We start from the raw sequence: 19985 nt of genomic DNA, 5'->3' as shown, positions 1-19985 counted from the left end.
GTGGAAATCGTGCCCTTTCTTGGTTCCCAACCATTCGACGTCCAACCCGCGGACGCTGCAATTCTGTGAGGAGAAAGCGCAGACTTGCTATTTTGGCACTTGTTTCTCTTCCTAACTCCCGTCAGACAGAGCCCCGGGCCTCCCTGAGTACCCATCTCCGCTTACTTCCCGCTTTGCCCCTTCAGCCTCCCCTACCCAGCACGCCGGGCCGTGCCTCCGAGACTCTCCCCCTCGCCCCCCGAATGCCTGCACGGCCGTGCGGCACCTCCACCGTGACGGGAAGGACGGGAGAGGGCGGCTGCCCGCCGGGGACAGGGGCCTGAGGGTAGCCGGCCCGCCCCGCCGCCCTCGGAACCTTCCCGCCTCGCCGCGCGGGGCCGGGCGGGCAGCGCACCGCACCGCTTCCGGCTTCCGCACGGCCGCTGGAGCCAGGTGGGCGCGGGGGCGGCGGCGGCAGGCGGGTCGGGGGGCGCTGAGGGGCGGCGGCGGCGGCCCCGGCCCCCCGCGGCTTCCCCGTTTGAGCAAGCGAAGCGGTCGCTGGCTTCCCGGGAGATAAGTGCCGAGAAATACGGAGCACGGCGATCCAGGTTGGAAACGTGTTGCGACACGGTTTGGAGGGCCTAGGTAAAAATACTAAAAATAAGGTAAAATACTGAAAGGTGAAAAACCCGCAATACGCGCGTGTATGTGTGTTTTTCGAACAGCTAACCTACTGTTGGCGTTTCACGTAACAGCCTTAAATCAGATGGTGAGAGCGCGTCGGCCTCACGCTCGGCAGCCTTTACCGGCGGGGTCAGCCGTTACCGGCGGGCAGGAAGCGTTCCCACCGGGGACGAGGTGCGTTTCCAGAGGAGGGAGTCGGTAAGAGACGTGCCTGAGGAAACCTCTGCACATCTGGGCCCGAATGAGCACAGCAGCCTTCAGGCGCTGCCGTCACAGAGTACAGTTAGCCCCCTTGTTACTAAAAGATGGAGTAAGGCGTTGAAATCACAGTGCCTTGAAAATGATTTCGTTATTAGAAGGAATCGTGGACTGGAGCGACATAAGTATGAAATACTGCTCATACAGATTTTTTTAATATTGTAATCTTGTATAATGCTTGCAAAGTGGTAAAACAGATGCTGTTGAATTCTGAATGGAATCAGATGTGACCCAGCAAATTTACCGTGATTCCTCTTTTGATGAATATGCATAAGGTAGAAGCTATTTGATGGTCAAGTACAAGAAGTTTTGAAATATGGAAAGCCTCTTTCGGGTGTTAATATTTGCGTGGCGTGACAAGAGTAACCCAACAGTTCCCCTGCCCCCAAAGGAATAGCTTGTTACAGCTGTTCATTATATTTGTGACAGCAGGGTGGTTAGCATATCACATAAGACAAGATAATATGACACAAGGGAATGTCGTGCTCAGCACAGAAGATCCAGAAATCTGCTGGTGCAGTCTGCTTTCCTGTCTGCTGCAAATTTAGTGTGTGTCTTTGGGACCTCATCAAGGACAATCTTCAAGAGGGGAAAAAATGGCATAGGCATGGTACGACCTCAACAGAATTTAGATGCCAGACATTGTTTATGTATTTTACATAGCACAACCATGAGTTAAAATACACAAGCGGTCTTTGGAGCTGTGGTGGGAACTCTGCCATCTTTGCCTGCGTTTACCTTACCAAATAATGCAGCACGTGAGGAACACTAGGTGAAACTTTTACAGAATGAAACACGCAGTGCTGGGGACCCAGTACTCACACAACACATTTTAGGGCTTTTCCTTTGAGCTGCTGCTCACCTCATACATAGCCTCCCGATGCCTGAACTCTGTGCTTTCTGTGCCACAGCGGCGGCCATTAAGCTGGAGAGTCACGCTCGCTCCTGCTGCTGTTCTGACCCAGTCACTCTGGAGCATTTTGCTCCCGAGTAGAAAACTTCAAATGGAGAAAACCCTCTCATGCAGAACTGCTCCCAGTTCAGGAGCTTGGACACTGTGTAGGGCAGCAGGGTCATACCTTCTGGGGCTGAGGAGGGAACCAGGCACGGACCTACTGTGTCCTGGGCAATTTCTCTTACAACAGCATCATAGATGAAAAGGAGGGTGCTAGCGTGCCTGTAAGTCTCTGCCTTCAGGGAAAAGATTCTGTTTAAGCAACAGGTTCACATGATCTTTCCGGCAGGTAGATCTTAAGTGAGTAACTCACTGTAGGCATTTCCTTGATAACTGGACCTGTTGTTTTAGGTCCTCCAGAGGCACTTTTCAATCCCACACACCCTACAGGGGAGCTGGACTGCAGACAAATTCCACTGGGTCTTTCCTGTCTGAGCATTTGGGAATGGTGTTGTGGTGCCTAAATACATTTTTGGGTCATCCATCAGCCTCAGATTACAGAAGCGTTGCCAAAAGTGGAGGTAGAAGATACTGCAGAGGCATTTTAAATACTGATTAGTGCTTTTAAAAGGTGCGATACTCTGATTTGAAAGGAATTGCAGGTAAACAAAGTTTTTACTATTGTGATTTTGGCATCATAACACTATTAAGCTCTAGTCAGAAAATTAAAAGATGATAAATTCCCTAAAAATTCAGAACTCAGGGCAAAGACAACAAACATCTTAAGTGGAAGCTCAGAGGGAAAGAGTGATAGAATATTGATCTATAGGATGTTGTTATTTATTGGATGGTATTTGAAAGCCTGGATTGACTTGATAGCTTTGTTAAAAGGACCTGACATTGCAGTTTTGTTGTTATTTAGTTTAGTGCAACTTTCTAAAAACTACCATCTTAAAGATTTCTCATAATCTGTGTCCTCAGTAGTCATTGAGACAGTGTTTTTCATGAAAACAGTTTGTCATTTTGGTGCTTTCAATTATGAGGTAATATGAAGAAGTCAAGGTATAAATACTAACCATTAGATTCTGTTGTTAAATCAGCATTGGAGCAGTTTGAAAATTAGTGTGCAACATCATATTGGACTCCCAGTGTCAGAAATGTCACGCTCTAGAATAATGACAGTCGCCAGCAGGCAGCTCAGCAATATGATTTTGACTACAAAATATGACACTAATACAATTTAAACACAGTGCAAAATGCTACAGGGTGAGAAAACTGATTTATGTGTGCTATCAAAAACAAATTTTAGTATTTGGTCAGGACAATATATTTCTTTGTTCAGGAAAGTTAGGCTTGTTGGGTTTATTTTATAAGACCTTTTGAACAAAGATACTAATTTTTCTTCCAAGTTTAAGCTGCTACAATTCACTGCCTGTTGATGCTGCAGCTCTCCTTACAGATGCCAGCATGCATGTCTACATGTCTGCTTGGAGTTAGGGATGAGGCTGGGGAGAACAGGTTCCTCCCATTTCCTCAGGCCAGCGGCCCCAGTAGCCACCCATAGACCTACTGGAATCAGCAGAACCTTGCCTGGGCAGAGCTGTCCCATCATGTGGTTCTGCCAAGCCCCAAGTCTGTACTGATTTTCTTCAAATTCCGTAAGTGGAGATTGAGATTTTAAGATGACACATGAGTCTCAGTTATCAATTGTTTGAAAGTATATTTCTGCAGTTTTAGAAATCAGAGGCAGAGCAAGGAGCACCATTAGGTGTACTTGTAGCTAAAAGAACTGTGGGTTACTTGTACAGTGCAATATATGTTGGGGCAACTTGCTAGAGAGGCCAGATTTTCAAAACAGAATTACTGTGGTGAGGTACCAAAATAAGAGCTAAACATTTCCAAAAATTCAGCCATCTTGTCGTCTGCAAGGAAATATGGTTTGGTAGCTACAGCACGAAGAAGTATGTCCACCTAGGCCGTAGACTCGGGAGTGGTTTTTTTAGAACTATGTTCGATAAGGCAATTTTTTTGTCAGTGGAGAGGTCCTTGCCTCTTCCTTAGCTGCTTTCTTATTCCCATGGTTGCTAAGCAAATACCCCTGCTGCCCCTTTCACTGTCTTCCCCCATCAGATTGTGCTACTCTGGGCCTTGGGGGTGCTTGTTGGTTTGGGTTTTCTGGTTTTGTTTTTAACCTGTATCTGGTTTAGAATGTGACACCAACAACAGTTACATGGGCAGAAATAGGGGATGATAAAGATGGAGCATAAGGAAGGGTGTCTATCTTGAGTGCCTGTGTTGATGAGAGAAGTTCCAACATCAGACCATATCTTTAATCTCTCAGTTGTCCATTTCATGAAGTCAGGATAATACTTGCCTAATTTATTATAAACACAGAGTAAACTAAGCATATGTGAATACTGCACAGTTCATTGTGGAGATGACAAGAGAGCAGTGGTCTGATTGATTGCCTGATGGTCTCACCACTGTATTGGCATTGGTTCCCTCCTAGAATGTTAAAAAAGGCACAGGCATTGAACCAGATGGAATTAAATTAGCGTAAACCCTTCTTGGGAAACAGTGGTGTCTTCAAAGCAATGCATGCCCATCTCTTCATTATTGCTAATGTGCTAGAATGATAAATAAGCAGTACAAACATCCCTTTGTCATAGAGCTCTTAAATCTATATAATGACATTTTGTTTTCTAAGCCTTCATGAAGTGTGAAATTTGCATTTTTGCAGTACACCACAATTCGCTTACCTGAAGAATGCTTTTTAACTGATTGAAGTAGTTAGTGAGCATGAAAAGAGAGAACTAAAAGAGAAAATGAGCTGAATATTGTCCGTATTAAATAGACAAGGCAAACCAAAACCAGAGAGGCCCATCACAAACAAACCTACAAAACATAGCAGTTTTGGTTTTTGTAAGGCAAAACAGTTCAAAGATAGATAAGCGCAAAGTTTAAGACAGCAAAGTCCTTTCCAGATCACCAGATTCTTCATGGTTCATCACATGACTTTTTCTAAGGGACTAGCCCTTTATTCTACATTTGAAAAGAAACTTTCAGAAAAGGAAATGAATGGAGATGAAGCACAGTTAACATGGAAACTCCAGGATCCAGTTTTAGTGCTGGATGTGTCATGTGTATCCATATGTTTACATACATAGTTTTGTGTGTATTCATTACATACCTGTTTTTTTCCCCCCACAGGTAGTGAAAAATGCCTAAAAAGAAGACTGGTGCTCGTAAGAAAGCTGAGAACCGTCGTGAACGTGAAAAGCAGATAAGGGCTTCAAGAGCCAACATAGATTTAGCCAAACATCCTTGTAATGCTTCAATGGTAAAATAACCTAAAGTATTTTATATTACAATACTTGATTTTAAATTATGTAAAACTAGTGATAATACATTGACTGTATTTAATGCCACTAGAATATCATTCTTCCTACTATCCTCCTTTATATTTAAGGTTACATTTGCATCAGAGGTATAATACTTGAATAAAAAGTTTGGTTCCTAATCAGAACTTAATTCAGAGTCCCTGTGGGGTCTGTAAATTTTATGTATTTTATCTAGAATAAAAATAATCACCAGTATTTTATTTCTTTTCTTCAGGAATGTGATAAATGCCAAAGGTAAGTATTTTTCCCCTTATAAAACTAGTAGTTTAATACTAATTGGTTTCAAACATTTTACAGGTCTTTTTTTAATGCTTATTTTCTTCTTTTTTTCCCCCCGTCCATGCGCCTAGACGACAGAAGAATAGAGCTTTTTGCTACTTCTGTAACTCTGTTCAAAAATTACCCATTTGTGCACAATGTGGTAAGTAGAAATAATGAAGGAAAACATGCTATCCTCAGTCTCCCATTTGTGGTGTTAAACTCTCAGCAGTTAGAGTGCCTTTGTGATTTGTGGAGCAGGTTCTTTTAAATCTGCTGTGAATATCCTCCTTGAGAAGAGGTCTTGCCTGATCATGCACTAATGCGTATGCCTCTGACCCCCAGAGTCTGGGTCATGGGCTCGTCTTCAGTATTTGATCTTTGGAAGAAGTTGTCTCACTGCATTTTAGGATTGAGAACATCTGACTGACCATTTCCCTAGATTGACCGTGTGAAGTATTGTTTCATAACAACAGCAAAGTTAAAAACACTGACTGCCAGCAAGGCGTGAATAAATACTGCTTTTTAGGGATGATGTAATTTCTGATCAGCTTAATATCAATTAAAGCAACAGTACATTATTCACCTTGCGTGGTTTTGTAATGTAATATGCTGCTCATGTTATTTATATGTGCTAGAGGGCTGATGCTTTGAAATCAGAAGAGAAGGACTCCTAGTGACAGAACTCTGCTCTGAATCAGGCTAAAATACCTTTTTTTTTTTTAAAGAGCTGCTTGTTTGCAGGGGATGTTGATAATCATTTCATACTTTGAGGTGAATTTTGTTGTTTTACCGTTTCAACTCATCCTTGCAGATTTTCAATTTGTTGTAAAGCAATTTGGCTGTTTTGTAGTTTGACTCTCAGAGCTGCTGACATCTGCAGCTTCCAGTGCCTTTGTTGGGACCTGCAGATACTGAGCATTTCTGGAAGCCAGGCTGTTAGTGCGCAACGGCAGTGTGGCATCCTTCATAAGTCTTCCTTCTGGCATCACGCAGTGAAGTACTAAAAACATGCTCTCTGTCTTACAGTATATATGCATCTGAAGTTGACTCCTGTGTGTTGAATTTATCTTAATCTGCAGTATGTTTGTGGAGGAAAAGCATTCCTAATAACAACCACAAAATTATACTGAGTCCCAGGGTTTTCCAAGGCAAAGACCATTAGAGCTGTTTGGTGCTTAATCAAGCATTGGGGACAGCCCCTGTAAATCAACAGCATCTTTCTCAGAGAAGTCCCTGAGGGATGGGAGCAAGGTAGCTGTATTGCAGTGCTCCAGACCCAGTAATAGCCCCACCACCTCTCATTGCCCAGCTCAGCCCACCACTTGTCCTTCCTCACCCTCCACGTGCTATTTGGTATCTGAGGTGTGATTTAATACAAAACTCTGCTGATGCTGCATGCTGGGATTTAATTACATTTTCAGAGTAGAATTTGATTTTGTCAGCTCTTGAGTGGGTTTGCAGGGAGCACCCTTTTGTTGGTTTCTCTAAGCAGGCAATAACAGAGACACCAAAGGGGTCTGTGGCAGGGCAGCTTAAATCAGTAATAAAACTCCATTGCAGTAGCCTGGGCTAACTACAAGATTTTTTTGCTTTTATAACTGCATACAGAGTGTGGATCTTTCTGGTAGAGCTATTTATGTCAGAGGCAAGGAGTAGGGGAAAGTTGTCACCCTAACTGCTTGCTTGTGTCAGAATGACTTTTAAGTGCAGACTGTGGCTTTTTCTCCCACCCATCCCCTGCATTTAAAGGGAATTATTTTGTCTAGGAAGTAATCTCTTACATGGTTTTAAAAAAGAAAAAACCCAACAACCACCACCAAAAAACAAGTATCCAAGTACCTGTAAGTAATTAAATAGTCAGGTGCACATGTTTTTTTTTGTTGTTGGTTTTTTTTTTTTTTTTTTTTCCAGAGGGCCTCAGCCTTTCACACAGCACATGCTGCTTTTATGGTGGGACAGAACTAGCAGCAGTTTTAATGCAACTTTTTAAGATGTCATTGCTTGACTTTCACCTTAATTTTGTTATTTGGTTTGTTTTGACATTTGAAATTCTTGCCAATGCCTCAAAACATAGAGCAAGACAACACATTGCCTTATTATCTCAGTACTGGGGCAAGAGATTTTGGCTGAAAACAGACTAACTAATTTGATCTAAGGGAGATGTGAGGGTGGGTTGCAGGTTGCAGACATTTGTTTGCATTATTTTTACCTAGATTTACAATTAAGCACAGGCATTTGGTTGAAGTAGTGCTCTTATATGAATATTCATTCTAATTTTTTTTGATTTTTATATAGTTTTCTTCTGGTTGCTTGCCTTTTTTTTTTTAAACAGGAAAAACCAAATGCATGATGAAGTCTTCAGACTGTGTTATAAAACATGCTGGTGTGTACAGTACTGGACTAGCAATGGTGGTATGTATACAAAATTACAGCCTTCTTTGCACTATGAGGTTATTCTATGCAAATCTTTCTGAAAAAAGATAAAACAAACTTATGGAATGATAGCATGTACCTTGCCAAGTTTTTTTTCTCATCTTACCATCACAAACTGATTTTCCCCTTATACTGGAAACCCAAATTTTGCATTTTTAGATTCAGCTCCTGCAAACTCTGACACATGGCCTGGATGCTAACAGATCTGCGTTGGTGGCAGGCCCTAAGCACATGCATTAACAGTGCTGGAGCTTACATGCCCCATAGCCAATTCCCAGTCTCCATTAAAATCTAGGATCATTCTGTAGAAACCAGTGGACTTTTGTTGCTGTCTTCTCAGTATTGCAGAGACCATCAGTATCACAGAGAGGAATCTGTTCCATGGCATTAGGGGGGAATTTTATTTAAAAAAAAAAAAAATCATTTGGGCTCTTAGCAGAAGTAGTCATAGCTTCTGGCCTTTGAATTTTTGTTCTTAGAAGGACAAGTTAGTTACTCCATTCTGGAAAGCAAAGTATGACATGTCATAGCCTCTGGATTAAATGCTGTGTGGACTAAACCTCTGTCCTGTTTCTGCCTCAAGTTGGCAGTCAGCTTTTCTCAGTAACACAGCCGGCTTTTCCAGTCTGAAGTTCCTAAACTCATTCCATGCGTTCACTGATGCAATATTTTCATCAACAATTAATTTGGGTTCACCATTGTTTTCTTACTTTTGTGTGCGTGTAATGCACACGGTAGTTTGTTACATATGGGCTGAGGAGGCTTCTTAAATGCTACAATTAAGGAACGGTTGATGTGTAGATCTTGTTTAATCAAAGTGAAAGTTGAAGAGTAACTTATTTCTAATGAGTTATTTGATCTTTGCTCTCTGTGGAGCTTGTGTTCTAATATAGCATGGTTTAAAATCCAAATGAGTGATTTCAGCTGTAAGAACCTAGTGGCATTTTTCAGGTCTTTTTTGAAATTGCATTTTTGCCAGAACATTGTTATCATTTATGGATCTCAGGTTTCAGCTGAAGGACACAATTTTCATGCATAAGATTTAAGATAGGAGACGTAAAAAACAGAAAAGGAGAAAACCAAGTTATTTTGCATTATATTTAATCCTGCAGAATGAATATCAAACAAACAAAATGAACTGTGGAGCGGCTTGATGGGAATACAGATGTGGTTCATACTCTCTTGCTCAGCTGGAATGAACCCACTGAGAGAATGGATACTTGGATACATTCAGGGTTATGGAATAAGAGTCTCTCTCTAGGTATTGCAGAAGTCCCAAGATGATATCTTTCTGTAATTGCAGGGTGCAATCTGTGATTTCTGTGAAGCTTGGGTGTGTCACGGGAGGAAGTGTCTCAGCACACATGCATGTATCTGCCCTCTTGCAGATGCAGAATGCATTGAGTGCGAAAGAAGCGTCTGGGACCACGGTAGGTTGCTCACACTTAAAAATAAGAAGATCTATACAATACTTTTCTCCTCACATTACTTAAGTTATTGTACCTATATTCTTAACATAGCATTTTTAATCTTCACTGATTAGTCCTTGCAGTATGTTTGTTCAAAGCAAGGCATTCTCCCCATTTTAAAAATAGACCTTATGCAGCGGGGAATATGAACGACCTACTCAAGAACATACAGTGCTCAACTCAGGGATGGTTGTGTAATCTAAAGTATTAACTGTCCTATCAGCTGAGTGCCTCATGTAATTAAGCACTGCATCAGATTGTCAACACAATTTTGTGCCATTCCCACTCCATTCATCTGTGCTAGTACAGGTATTTGGATTCCCAATTGCTTAGCAAACCATACTGATCTCCATTTGTGGAATCCTTTGAAGTGTTTATGTCAAGTCTGCATCAGAGGTGAGGGGGTGGGAGGGAAGGAGACTGGATGAGAGAGAGCGTGATCTGATTTAGGAAAAAATACTTAATGCCGTAGTCAAATGAAAACGAAGAAAAGGACTAGAAGTAATACTTGCTTTATATTTATGCTGTCTTGTATTGTAGGATACATGGTATTTTTTCAGTGTAATAATGGATGGCAGTGTCTAATTTAGGACTTTGTTGAAGTGTTTGTGACAGAAGGGAGAACTGGTCTTCAGTCAAAACTACTGCCTAAATTGTTTGCAGAGCAGAACTTGATGCCTGTGCCCATTGCTGATTATTTTGCCTTGATAAATCTTTTAGGAGGCAGAATATTCACCTGCTCTTTTTGCCACAATTTCCTCTGTGAAGATGATCAGTTTGAACATCAAGCCAGCTGCCAAGTTCTGGAAGCAGAGACATTTAAATGTAAGTTCGTTATTCATAGTCCCTTTCACCACAGCTAAGCAGACTCTCCAGTTGCTTCCTCTGTGCTCCGGAATACTTTCCATCACCTTTTCCAAATAGCTCTTACCACCACTGGAGGAAAGGGCCTGTTTCCTATGTGCTTGCTTTTGATATCCAGTTATCTAGACCAGAGCTTTTGTCTCTCACCTTCCTCCGTGCCAGATTGTACATGGCAGTTGTTTCCCTGCCTGGCTCTTATAGGCCTCCCATGGGAAGTTGCCTTTGCAGGAGCCAGCAGTCTCTAAAGTTGCAGTGTTGGCAGTGGCCAGCACTGCAGCAAAACTGCTGGAACTGCTGATGCTGCTTTTTTACTCCACAAAGCTCTGCAGGCAAGAAGGAGCTCTCTTCCACTCTTCTGACCATATGATGAGCTGTTTTTAGATACCTGTTCCTCATGGAAAACAGCTGCCCTAAATAATACCGCCTGTATTAGTCTGGCTAAACTTTTGCAGATTGCTGTGGATGGCCTGTGTTTTGGTGACAGGTTAGCATCTGTTGATTTTGCAAAAGCAGCAAGTCCTGAGGAAGGCCATGACTCAGGAAGCAGTCATCGTCTGATTCAGTGAGACAGTGCGAGCACGGAACGAAGTAACAAAAATAGTGTTCATCCAGAGCATGAACTCAGTGTTAGTTTCTTCACTGACCCGTGGGCTGTGGACGTGTGTCAGTAGATGTGTCGAATGTTGATACATGTCCACTTCTACTGAGTAGAGAACAGGTAGCTGAAGACTTTATGTCCTTTTGAACTTGGGTTAATTGTGCGGACAAAACTGAAACTGGTATTTGTAAAAGGACATTGATGGCCATGCCTGACTTTGCTAGTCCACTACTCATCTCTGGCTGAAACAGGGAAACTTCAAGTAAAGCTAAAAAAAACCCCAACAAACCAACACTATGCATGTTTGAAATAACTAATCTTTTGTAGAAGTATTTCTTTTCTACCCACCATTAACTACTGTTTGGTTTATCCCATGAGACAAGTGTTTGTCCCTTCCAAAACTTGTATGCATGTATTTTGACTATTATAACATTTTCAGTCCTTATTGATATTCAAGGTGCTCTTTATCATGTATAAGACTTTTCTTCAGAACTGACTAATCTCGTCCTAATTGATTTCTCCCAATTCAGAATATTTGTTGATTTCAATGTTATAGTCTGTGTCTCTAGAAATCTCTTATCTCCTTTTCACGTCCCATCCTTTTTTTCCCAGCCAGCTATTTTCTAAGCCTTGATTAGCTTCCCTTGATGTATTCTGCCAGAATATCTTCCTGCATAGCAATATTGAAGCAGCAACAGCTGTTCCACAAGAATGTTTTTTCAGTGATTGTTGGAAGCTTTTAATTCACAGATGTGATGTCACACCCTGAATAGAGAAATTGCTTTTTGAGGGTTTTCACCATGTTCAACGTTTTGTGGCACAGTGCAGTCTTGGTAGAGAGACAAGATTGTTGTCAGTGTGTGGTAACAAGATTATAAAACCTGAACTTTTACAGAATACATAACTTTAAATGCGGTCATGCAATTGTAGTCTAAATCCCATTCTAGCTGTGCAAAAGGTACTGTTACTTTCCATCACTATCTGAGAGAAGTTTTTTAAAGTGCAGATACTCCAGAAATGTTTGAATATATATGCATTAGCATTTCCAATTCCATCTTTAAACACATGACCGAGCACTAAATCCCATGGCTGTCTGGCTCACGTGGAGAACTCATGGTATTTATTACTTCCGATTCAAAGACTTGGTTGTCACAGGGGTAAGGCAAGGTGGAAGGGAACAAGTACTTGCACAGAGACTGATAAAATACATATTACTACTGCTTGAGGAGTAACTATTCACCCAGCTTCGTGTTGCTGCCAATTCCTGTGTGGTTGCCTTTACTCTACTCCCTCTAGTAGAGTAAAGAAACCAATTCGAAGCTTCAAGACAAGTTAGATTTTGAGCACCAATTCTGCTCTTTACAGCTCATGTGCCAGCTACAATTCTTTAACACAGTTAGAGAGATTTTCCTATGAAGTTGTGTGCAATAAAGTATATTTCCAGAGGACGTGACAGAAAATACAGAACAACCATTCTAGTTTTGGAAGTTTGCAAGCTTTAAGTGTTCTCACATCCTATTTAAATGAGAAAGGTATTAAAGGCTGCCATGGCATTCTTTAAAGGGACTGTAAAATGCTAGTGCTCCTTCTTTTGACATTGAGAGAAAAGGAAAAGCAAGATGATCACTTAATACCAAGTTGGTTCTGAAACGTCTGTTTTTAAAAGTTTGGAAACTCAAGAAACAATTAAACTTTTTCCCACTCTTCAACTTTTGTGTCAAATTACATTATTGTAATGAGTCTTAGACTTGCAAAAAATCTAGTAAAATGGTACTGTATGGTATAATGACTGATTTGTGTTGCCAAAGTGCAGTTGTGTCAGGGAATTAAAAATAAATGCCTCAATTACATTATTACATACTTTTACGAGGTCTTAAAAACATCACAGATCTGCAGTTTCCAAGTACTGAATTTTACATATTGATTTTCTCCAACAGGTGTTTCCTGTAACAGGCTTGGGCAGCATTCATGCCTGCGTTGTAAGGTAAAGAGTAAAAGATAGTTACAAGTAGCTATGATTTTAGACTTGTTCTCCTTAGCCTCCAAGGCTGGTTATCAAGCTTTGTCATGTCTTTCTCTGCATTATTAAAAAATAATATTCATACTTTTTGTATTAGTTTCTGAAGCCCGGGAGCAGATTTATGGGGGACAAAAGGGCTTTTATCTGTGCTTGCTTGTTAACTACAAGCCAGTGTTGTGCATCCTCATGCCAAGTGAGGTGATCTTCACTTTGTCTAGCCCTCTGTGTTTAAATTGGGGCTGTACCATGTTTGGACCTTTAAAAAAAACCCAACAAAATAAATCCTTGGTCTTGAACAGAATCCAAGGCTTTGGAATATGTTTTGATCCAGCATAGAACTAAGACGATTAGAAAAGTTGGTTGGGTTTTTTGGTTTGTTTTTTTTTTTTTTTTTTTAAAAACAGTCAAGTGATGATCTCACCAGAAAACACTGCAGCCTGGATCCAATAGAAATCATTTCCACAGCTAATCCAGTTTTACACATGCACAGGCCAATTTGTTGATGTCAGGCTTTTGGTTTTACAGACTCAGAAGTAACTTTGTATAAAAAGTTCCACCTGCTTCATCATCGGCATTGCCCACATTTCTCCAGGTGCTGGTTCATTGCCTGCTCTTACTCTTCTTACCCTCCAAATGTTTCCCTGCAGTCTCCCATGGCACTGATTTCATATTCCAAATTGTTCCTTTCTCCAGATACCTTCACTGGCACCCTAGTGCTGAACATGTGAAATTTCAATCTCTAATTCTTGCCTTCAGGTCACTGCATAGTTATGTTCTGGCATGCATCTCTGATTGTATTTTATTTAAGCTTGTCAACGTAAACCAAAGTTTGCCAGGCTCCTTGTGAGCAGCACTATAATCCAGTCCTTGAGTATGTTACTTTCTCTACTTGTTTATCAGCACTTTTATCCAGCCTCTTCCCAGGAAGCCATGAAACTACGTTCAACACAGAAGTGTTCGCTCTGTGCAGACTCCAGTTCCACTGCAGATAGAGGTCATTAAATTTTAATCCCAACCAGAAAATCCTGCCTCTGTTAGACGCTTTTTTGCTTGCTTCTTGCTGAAGAGTATGCTTCTATGATTAAAACATTTAGCCTTTTTTTTCTCCTTTCACCCCACAGGCTTGTTTTTGTGACGATCATGTGCGAAGTAAGGTTTTCAAGCAGGAAAAAGGAAAAGAGCCTCCCTGCCCTAAATGTGGCCATGAAACTCAGCAGACAAAGGATCTGAGCATGTCAAGTAAGCCTGCTTCTCTAGCTAACAAGCTATACAAGTACCATTGACTACTTCTCTGCATAGGAACACTGAGTAAAGTCTGATTACTTTCAATTGTTTTGCAAAGCTTTGCTGCATTTGTTTTGGGGAAAAACTTTGTGTTTCTTAGTTCTAGAATAGAGCAGTCTTTCATTCTTAATCATTAATTGATTCTGATACAGTGAAAGCTTTTGTTTAGTTTGAGAGTTTAGTTACAGAAAAATTGCAAAGAATCACCTCTTAAGCCTTTATTTCATCTACAAGAAGCTGGCTAATGAATTTTGAAGAGTGATTTGATGACATGCTTACAATCTACCTCGACCACTCTTGAATAAATCACAATATGTGTTGTGTCTGCAAAGCACATCCAATTACATCCAATAGTTTTCTTGGCTAGAGTACCAAAGGTTTATCCTAAAACCTAAGTCATACTCTGGGGGTGGTTATTGTTTATACAAACTTGGCTGCAGGGCGACAGACTGTGTGTAGCAGAAAGGTTCTGGCAGAGTAAGGATTAAATCTGAAAATGTCAGATTTAGAAAAAGGCTGTCTAACATTGTGTGCTCTTTGCCGAGTAGTGAAAAAGGATGGAAAAGAAATGTCAGATGCTCTGCTCAAATTGGTGTTGAGGGATGAGAACATGATGATTTTTCTCTGCCTGCAGCGCGCTCTTTGAAATTTGGCCGACAGACTGGAGGTGAAGATGCAGATGGAGCTTCTGGTTATGATGCCTACTGGAAGAGTCTCTCCTCCAGCAAGGCTGGAGATGCAGGTGACCGTGAGGATGAATATGATGAATATGAAGCAGAAGATGACGATGAAGATGACAATGATGAGGGAGGGAAGGATTCCGATACTGAGACCACAGATGTATTCAGCAATTTGAATTTAGGAAGGACCTATGCTAGTGGGTATGCACATTATGAGGAACCAGAAGATTAAGCTTAGTATGCTGGCAAGCTAAAAACACTTGGAAGTAGCCAAGCAGTGCTTCACTTGAGTTGTGTACATGCCGGTAGGATAGCTCTATCAGGTACTCACATATCAAAGTTAGAGAGTAAAGAGCGTGGGACTTCTGCAGTAACTCCAAGTGAGATGATTTTTTTTTTTTTTGGTATAAACCAATACTGGGCTTGGGACTGGGGGAGAAGATGGGAATATTTTTATTCCCCTAAGCAACAGAAGTGGTTTTGTCCTTGAGTTACTGAGTGTAATGGTTCAATGCCATTTTCTCCTATCAATACAGGAACGTGGGAGAGCTGTACAAATTGTTTCCATTTGCTCATCAGAAATTAAGTTATTTTTTACAATAATTTTGTTAACTGATTTCATAAAGTTAATGTAGTGGTGGGTTGGTGACTATTTTTTTTGTCTGCACAATAAAAGTCAACTACATTCTCTAATGAATTGTCATAAATATTGATCCCCATTGAATAGTTGGAAAGCAGGTTGTATACAAAGTGTAAATTGACACTAAAATAACTTCCTTGTTTATGTAGGTAAGGCAGATCAGTGTAGTTCTCTATGTACTTGAACATTACCTTTTCAGCATTTTTAGTATTAGATATTAATCAATGGGCCTATATGCAGTCATTACAAGTGCACCCCAGATAATCAGAAATTTTATTGCAATAAAAATGTTGGTGTATCCTCTCTGCCACTAAAATCTGTAAGAATTTCTCATTAGATCAAAAAAGAGACTGGTTTCTTTTGTGCCTAGCCTTCAACTCTTTTCCTTGCACATGATACAAAAAAATAAGAAATTTGGTAGGAAACAACCCCTGTATATGAATTGATAAGGTGGAAAACACAGGGGGACTCAAAATACTGGGTTCAAATACTGTTCTGTGCAAATGTGCTGGTACAAGGCAAGTGATCAGCACATCTGAGCTGAGGAGGTGACACTTGCAGAAGTGTTTGCAGTGATTCTGGTTTGAAAGTCAACATGTTAATTACCAATCTACACATCTAAGTGATAGTATTTAGTTTCCTCCTGTAGGGGAATGTTGAGAGGATAGCAACTTTAACAGCAGACAGATCAAGATACAAGGGCAGCCACCTAAAGTGTTATTCCAGCTTTCTAAATGCCATGCTTAAATGCGAGAGCTATTTCTTGTTATCTGTCAGATATCTGAACTGATTATAGAATTACCTACTTTTGTCGTGCTTTCTCTACTGTTTCTTAACAGCTAAAGGTCATATGTTGGCAGAGCGTACCCTGTTGAGAATAATTTTTAATGACATTAGGATTGCCAAACGAGCATTTCCTAACAAAACAGGATTAAGGAACCTGGCCTTGATACTTCCCTCCTAAATGCCTCTCATACCAAATGCATAAAAGACATGAGCTGGAATGCATCCAAGGGAAAAACAAACTGACAAAGTACAACTTGGTTATGGCAGCTGAGGGAAGAAACTGTACTGGAGAGAGGGACATGACCTGATCAGTGCATGCCTTCAGAACTGGAGAGGAAACCAGTTAATGCACTGTCTGAAAGCCAAATCCCCTTCAAAAATTGAAACTCTAGGGCCATCCAGTTTCATGTGCTAGCAAAGACCTACCCATCTTAAATTATGTACCTGATAGATGTCTTGATTAGTCTTTTGCATAACCAAACTCAAAGTGAGGGAAGTAGGATGCCTGCCAGTTCGACAGTGATTACTTATTTGTGAAATTGGCACCTGTGGTAGAATTTCTGCTCAACTTCATGCAGGCGAAAAACTTCCACAGTTGAGTCCATCTGTGGCTGGTCAATTCCAGCAACAATGCCAATTTTTTATCTTGGCTGATGTTTCAAATACAAAACAATTATACATCAGTACGAAGTCTTATGTAGGATTGAGGAAAGTATGTGCGTTTCTGCATATACATAAAATTATAGCTGCTTGTGTGTCATTTATTAATATTATTACTTAACCGCACAAAATTCCCCTTTAAGGTTCTTGGCTCTTGCATTAGGTTTTTCCCATATGAAATCTGCTGCTGTCACTGGCTGTGCCAAAGGCTGCTGACGTAACAGAATTAATCATCATAATCAGAGTAAAGAATTATTCATTTTCTCATTGAAATGTCCTTGCACTGATCCTTGCAAGATCAATCCTCCAGAGCTAATGCATGTTCCTATGATGCTCTCGTAAGAGAAGGCCACAGCACCGCCTACAACAGATGCTCAGGATACCTGCTGTAATTTAGCAAGGTCACCACTCGATGGACAAAAGCATTTATTTGCTTTTTCTTTGCACTGCTGCTCATACCACTGAAAATGCCTGTGCTATGAGCCTGGCTGGAAATAGGGCCCAGGTATTAGACCTGCGGTGGCTGGCCTTCCAGGGGTCAAAACAAGCAAGTTTAAGCTGCTTTATGGTAATCCAGCGGATTCAAGCTAGAATAGACAAACATGACTGTGTTTTCTACCAACGGAGTTGGTCAATTTGTGATGGAACAGGCAGGATACGATGCTACAGGTTGCACTTTCTCATCCTTCTCTTCTTGTTTAGTAAAGTTAAAAGCATGTGGTCTGTTGGGGATAGGTCCTCAGAGCTTGCTTTCATAGAAAGCGCATCATTTTGGTTGTCTTAAGGTAAATTGCAGGAACAGGGTGAAACAGAATGAATGCGATATCCTAGCTTTATTGAAAAACAGGTCTGGGACAAACTTCCAATCTTGTCAGCTCCATTTTTCTTCATTGCTGTAAGTCTACTTTCAGTGTCTTGGAGGAACATTAGTAGGGCACTGACAGGGCGCTATGCCATCTCTACACCTAAAATGTAAATTAGTGCTCCATTCACTTACTCTTCTGAAATTCAGCAGCTGATTTAGCTGTTGCTAAATCTGCAGGTGAGGATGCTGTGGTACTGATGACATACATTCTACAACTCACAGGATCTCAAGCTAGTTCAGACACTGCCACAATCCACCAAGTACTTTCAGGTGAATGCTGAGCTGCTGCTGTCAGAGAGGGGTGACTTTTCAAGTCCCTGGAGTCTGGGACTGAGTGCCTGGGCACACAAAAACCTCCTTGCATAACTCCATGTTTTTAAGACTGCAGTACTGCAGAGTGCGCTTCCTGGTGGGGCAAGAGTCAGATAAATAAAATCCTGAGATTGTACGTGACGTTGACTTTTCCTTTGAAAATCCTGTCCCTGATGAAATTCTGAGCTGAGACAAGGATAGTTTAACATGTAATCAGGAATACTTGAGAGTTACATATAGTACGCCAGAAAACGAAGATCTTGATAAAGTCTTACACTTACTTACTTTAGTTTTTTTCCACCTCTGTGATGACCATTTAAACAAAGCTTAAGTAGAATTTGAATCAAAATCACAGTTCTATTTATTGTGCCTGTAGACCCTAAAAAACAAGAGCTCTGGCCAGCTCTGTAAGCTCTTTTCTGGCATTAGTTTGTTATGGTGACAGCACCAGCTCATTATGAATTCATTGGGTGCTTATGTGGATTTAAAGCATTTTCATTTACAGTCAGGTGTGATTTAGTACCTGTGACTGGGAGTCTTTTGGTCTGTTGCAGGGTTGTTGGTTTTGTTTCCAGCAAATTAATGTGAAGATCATTGTAATGTACTGAAGAGTTTCAATTGCCACTTGATCAAGTAGTAGCATGCATCTCGCAGAGAGCTAGAGGACAAACTTCAGAAGTGCTTAGAGTCCTATTTGTTCAGGCAGAAAGCATATCGGCGTGTCTTACAAGACATTACATGCATCTATCCAGGTCCTGATCCTATTTCCAGAGGAACCAATGGCAAAGCTCCCATTTATCCAAGTGGGAGCAATTTAATAATCTTTAGTATCTACAGTTCGTCTTAAAATGTCAAGAGGTGTTATGGAACAAAACATGAGGATAAGCTGAAGTGAGGAAGATGGAGCAAAACTTAACTCGAGGTTAATGTGCTACCATTAGCATAAGAATTTGTTCTAAATTTCAACAATTCTACTGGAAAGTGCTTTCAAGACTGAAAGAGGAAGCTGTTTAAAGCAGGAAGAGGTAAGATTCTACAAAACATTTAACAAGATGTGGAAATTTAATTACTCATCTCCTGAAAGTCTGCACATAGTCCATAAATATTTGCTAAAAGCTCAAGGCAATTAGGACACAGACAAATTTTATCATCTCTGCTTTGTAGGTACATAAATAGAAAACACAGTAATTGACAAAATCACAGCCTGAGCCATCCAGTTGGCAACAGCCCTCTGCAGCTTGGACTCTCCATCTACCCATGAAACTCTAGAGTAAACATATTTTATAACTAATGACACTTCTTTATTAAGATTATGTGTACTGTAATTAGCTACCACACATCTGAAATTTGAAGCAGGGCCTAGTTTTTAGCTTCCATAGCCAGGATAGACAAAAAATCAGCAAGAGAGTGTCGCAGATGTGCGGATCATTCCATGGAAAAGCCACTGCTTTCCCTTTGCCAAACAAACGATAGGCTCACAAGCCTGTACTTCGTCTTCTGCAGCTATTTACTTGATCAGATACTCATGCAATATGGAAGGGGAAAAAAAAAGAATTCACATTTCAGTCTCTCACCAAATTAAGCTACTACTAATAAGCATGCAGTTTTGCTGTTAGTTTACAACCATCCCATTTTTAAGCACTGCACAGTGTTTTTTTGAAAAGAGAAACAACTGCAAGGCATGAGAAAGCCTTTTGTAGCTATCTCTACTCCTACTGTTTTCTAACACTAAAGTATACTGTTTGCTGCATTCTTTTTAACCCCACTTCTGAAGCTAGTGATTCTTCCACAGTGTTCCCTAAACTTAACCGTAATTGGAAATGCACTTTTGTTTCCTTCTGAAATGAGAAGTACTGCGTGCCTACAGGGCCTGAGTATTTTGACTTCATCATGACG

General features: G+C 40.8%; 1 protein-coding gene across 3 annotated transcripts; it reads left to right on the top strand.

Moving 5' to 3' along the window:
- The first annotated feature begins 510 nt into the window (after positions 1 to 510).
- On the top strand, positions 511 to 15770 carry ZNF330 (zinc finger protein 330). Of its 3 annotated transcripts, XM_050895878.1 has the most exons (11): positions 511 to 624; positions 735 to 861; positions 5027 to 5156; positions 5432 to 5451; positions 5568 to 5638; positions 7811 to 7890; positions 9215 to 9341; positions 10101 to 10205; positions 12780 to 12826; positions 13984 to 14101; positions 14781 to 15770. In XM_050895878.1, the coding sequence occupies exons 3-11, from the start codon at positions 5037 to 5039 to the stop codon at positions 15056 to 15058; spliced, it is 966 nt and encodes a 321-aa protein (XP_050751835.1). In that variant the 5' UTR covers positions 511 to 624; positions 735 to 861; positions 5027 to 5036; the 3' UTR covers positions 15059 to 15770. The 3 variants fall into 3 exon arrangements, with proteins under 3 accessions (XP_050751835.1, XP_050751837.1, XP_050751836.1); XM_050895880.1 differs by lacking the exon at positions 735 to 861 and having other exon boundaries at positions 511 to 587; XM_050895879.1 differs by lacking the exon at positions 735 to 861 and having other exon boundaries at positions 511 to 644.
- Positions 15771 to 19985: the final 4215 nt, after the last annotated feature.

Source organism: Gymnogyps californianus, chromosome 4, assembly GCF_018139145.2.
Source record: "Gymnogyps californianus isolate 813 chromosome 4, ASM1813914v2, whole genome shotgun sequence".
Classification (NCBI taxonomy): Eukaryota; Metazoa; Chordata; class Aves; order Accipitriformes; family Cathartidae; genus Gymnogyps; species Gymnogyps californianus.
Note: the sequence above shows the minus strand (reverse complement) of the source record. Positions and strands in the feature narration are given on the sequence as shown.

Excerpts from the sequence above, each read along its gene's own strand:
- ZNF330 (XM_050895880.1), top strand. The coding sequence starts at position 5,037 with ATGCCTAAAAAGAAGACTGGTGCTCGTAAGAAAGCTGAGAACCGTCGT. Across the intron at positions 5,452-5,567 it reads GAATGTGATAAATGCCAAAG|ACGACAGAAGAATAGAGCTT; the intron begins GTAAGTATTTTT and ends CCATGCGCCTAG. Across the intron at positions 5,639-7,810 it reads ACCCATTTGTGCACAATGTG|GAAAAACCAAATGCATGATG; the intron begins GTAAGTAGAAAT and ends TTTTTTAAACAG.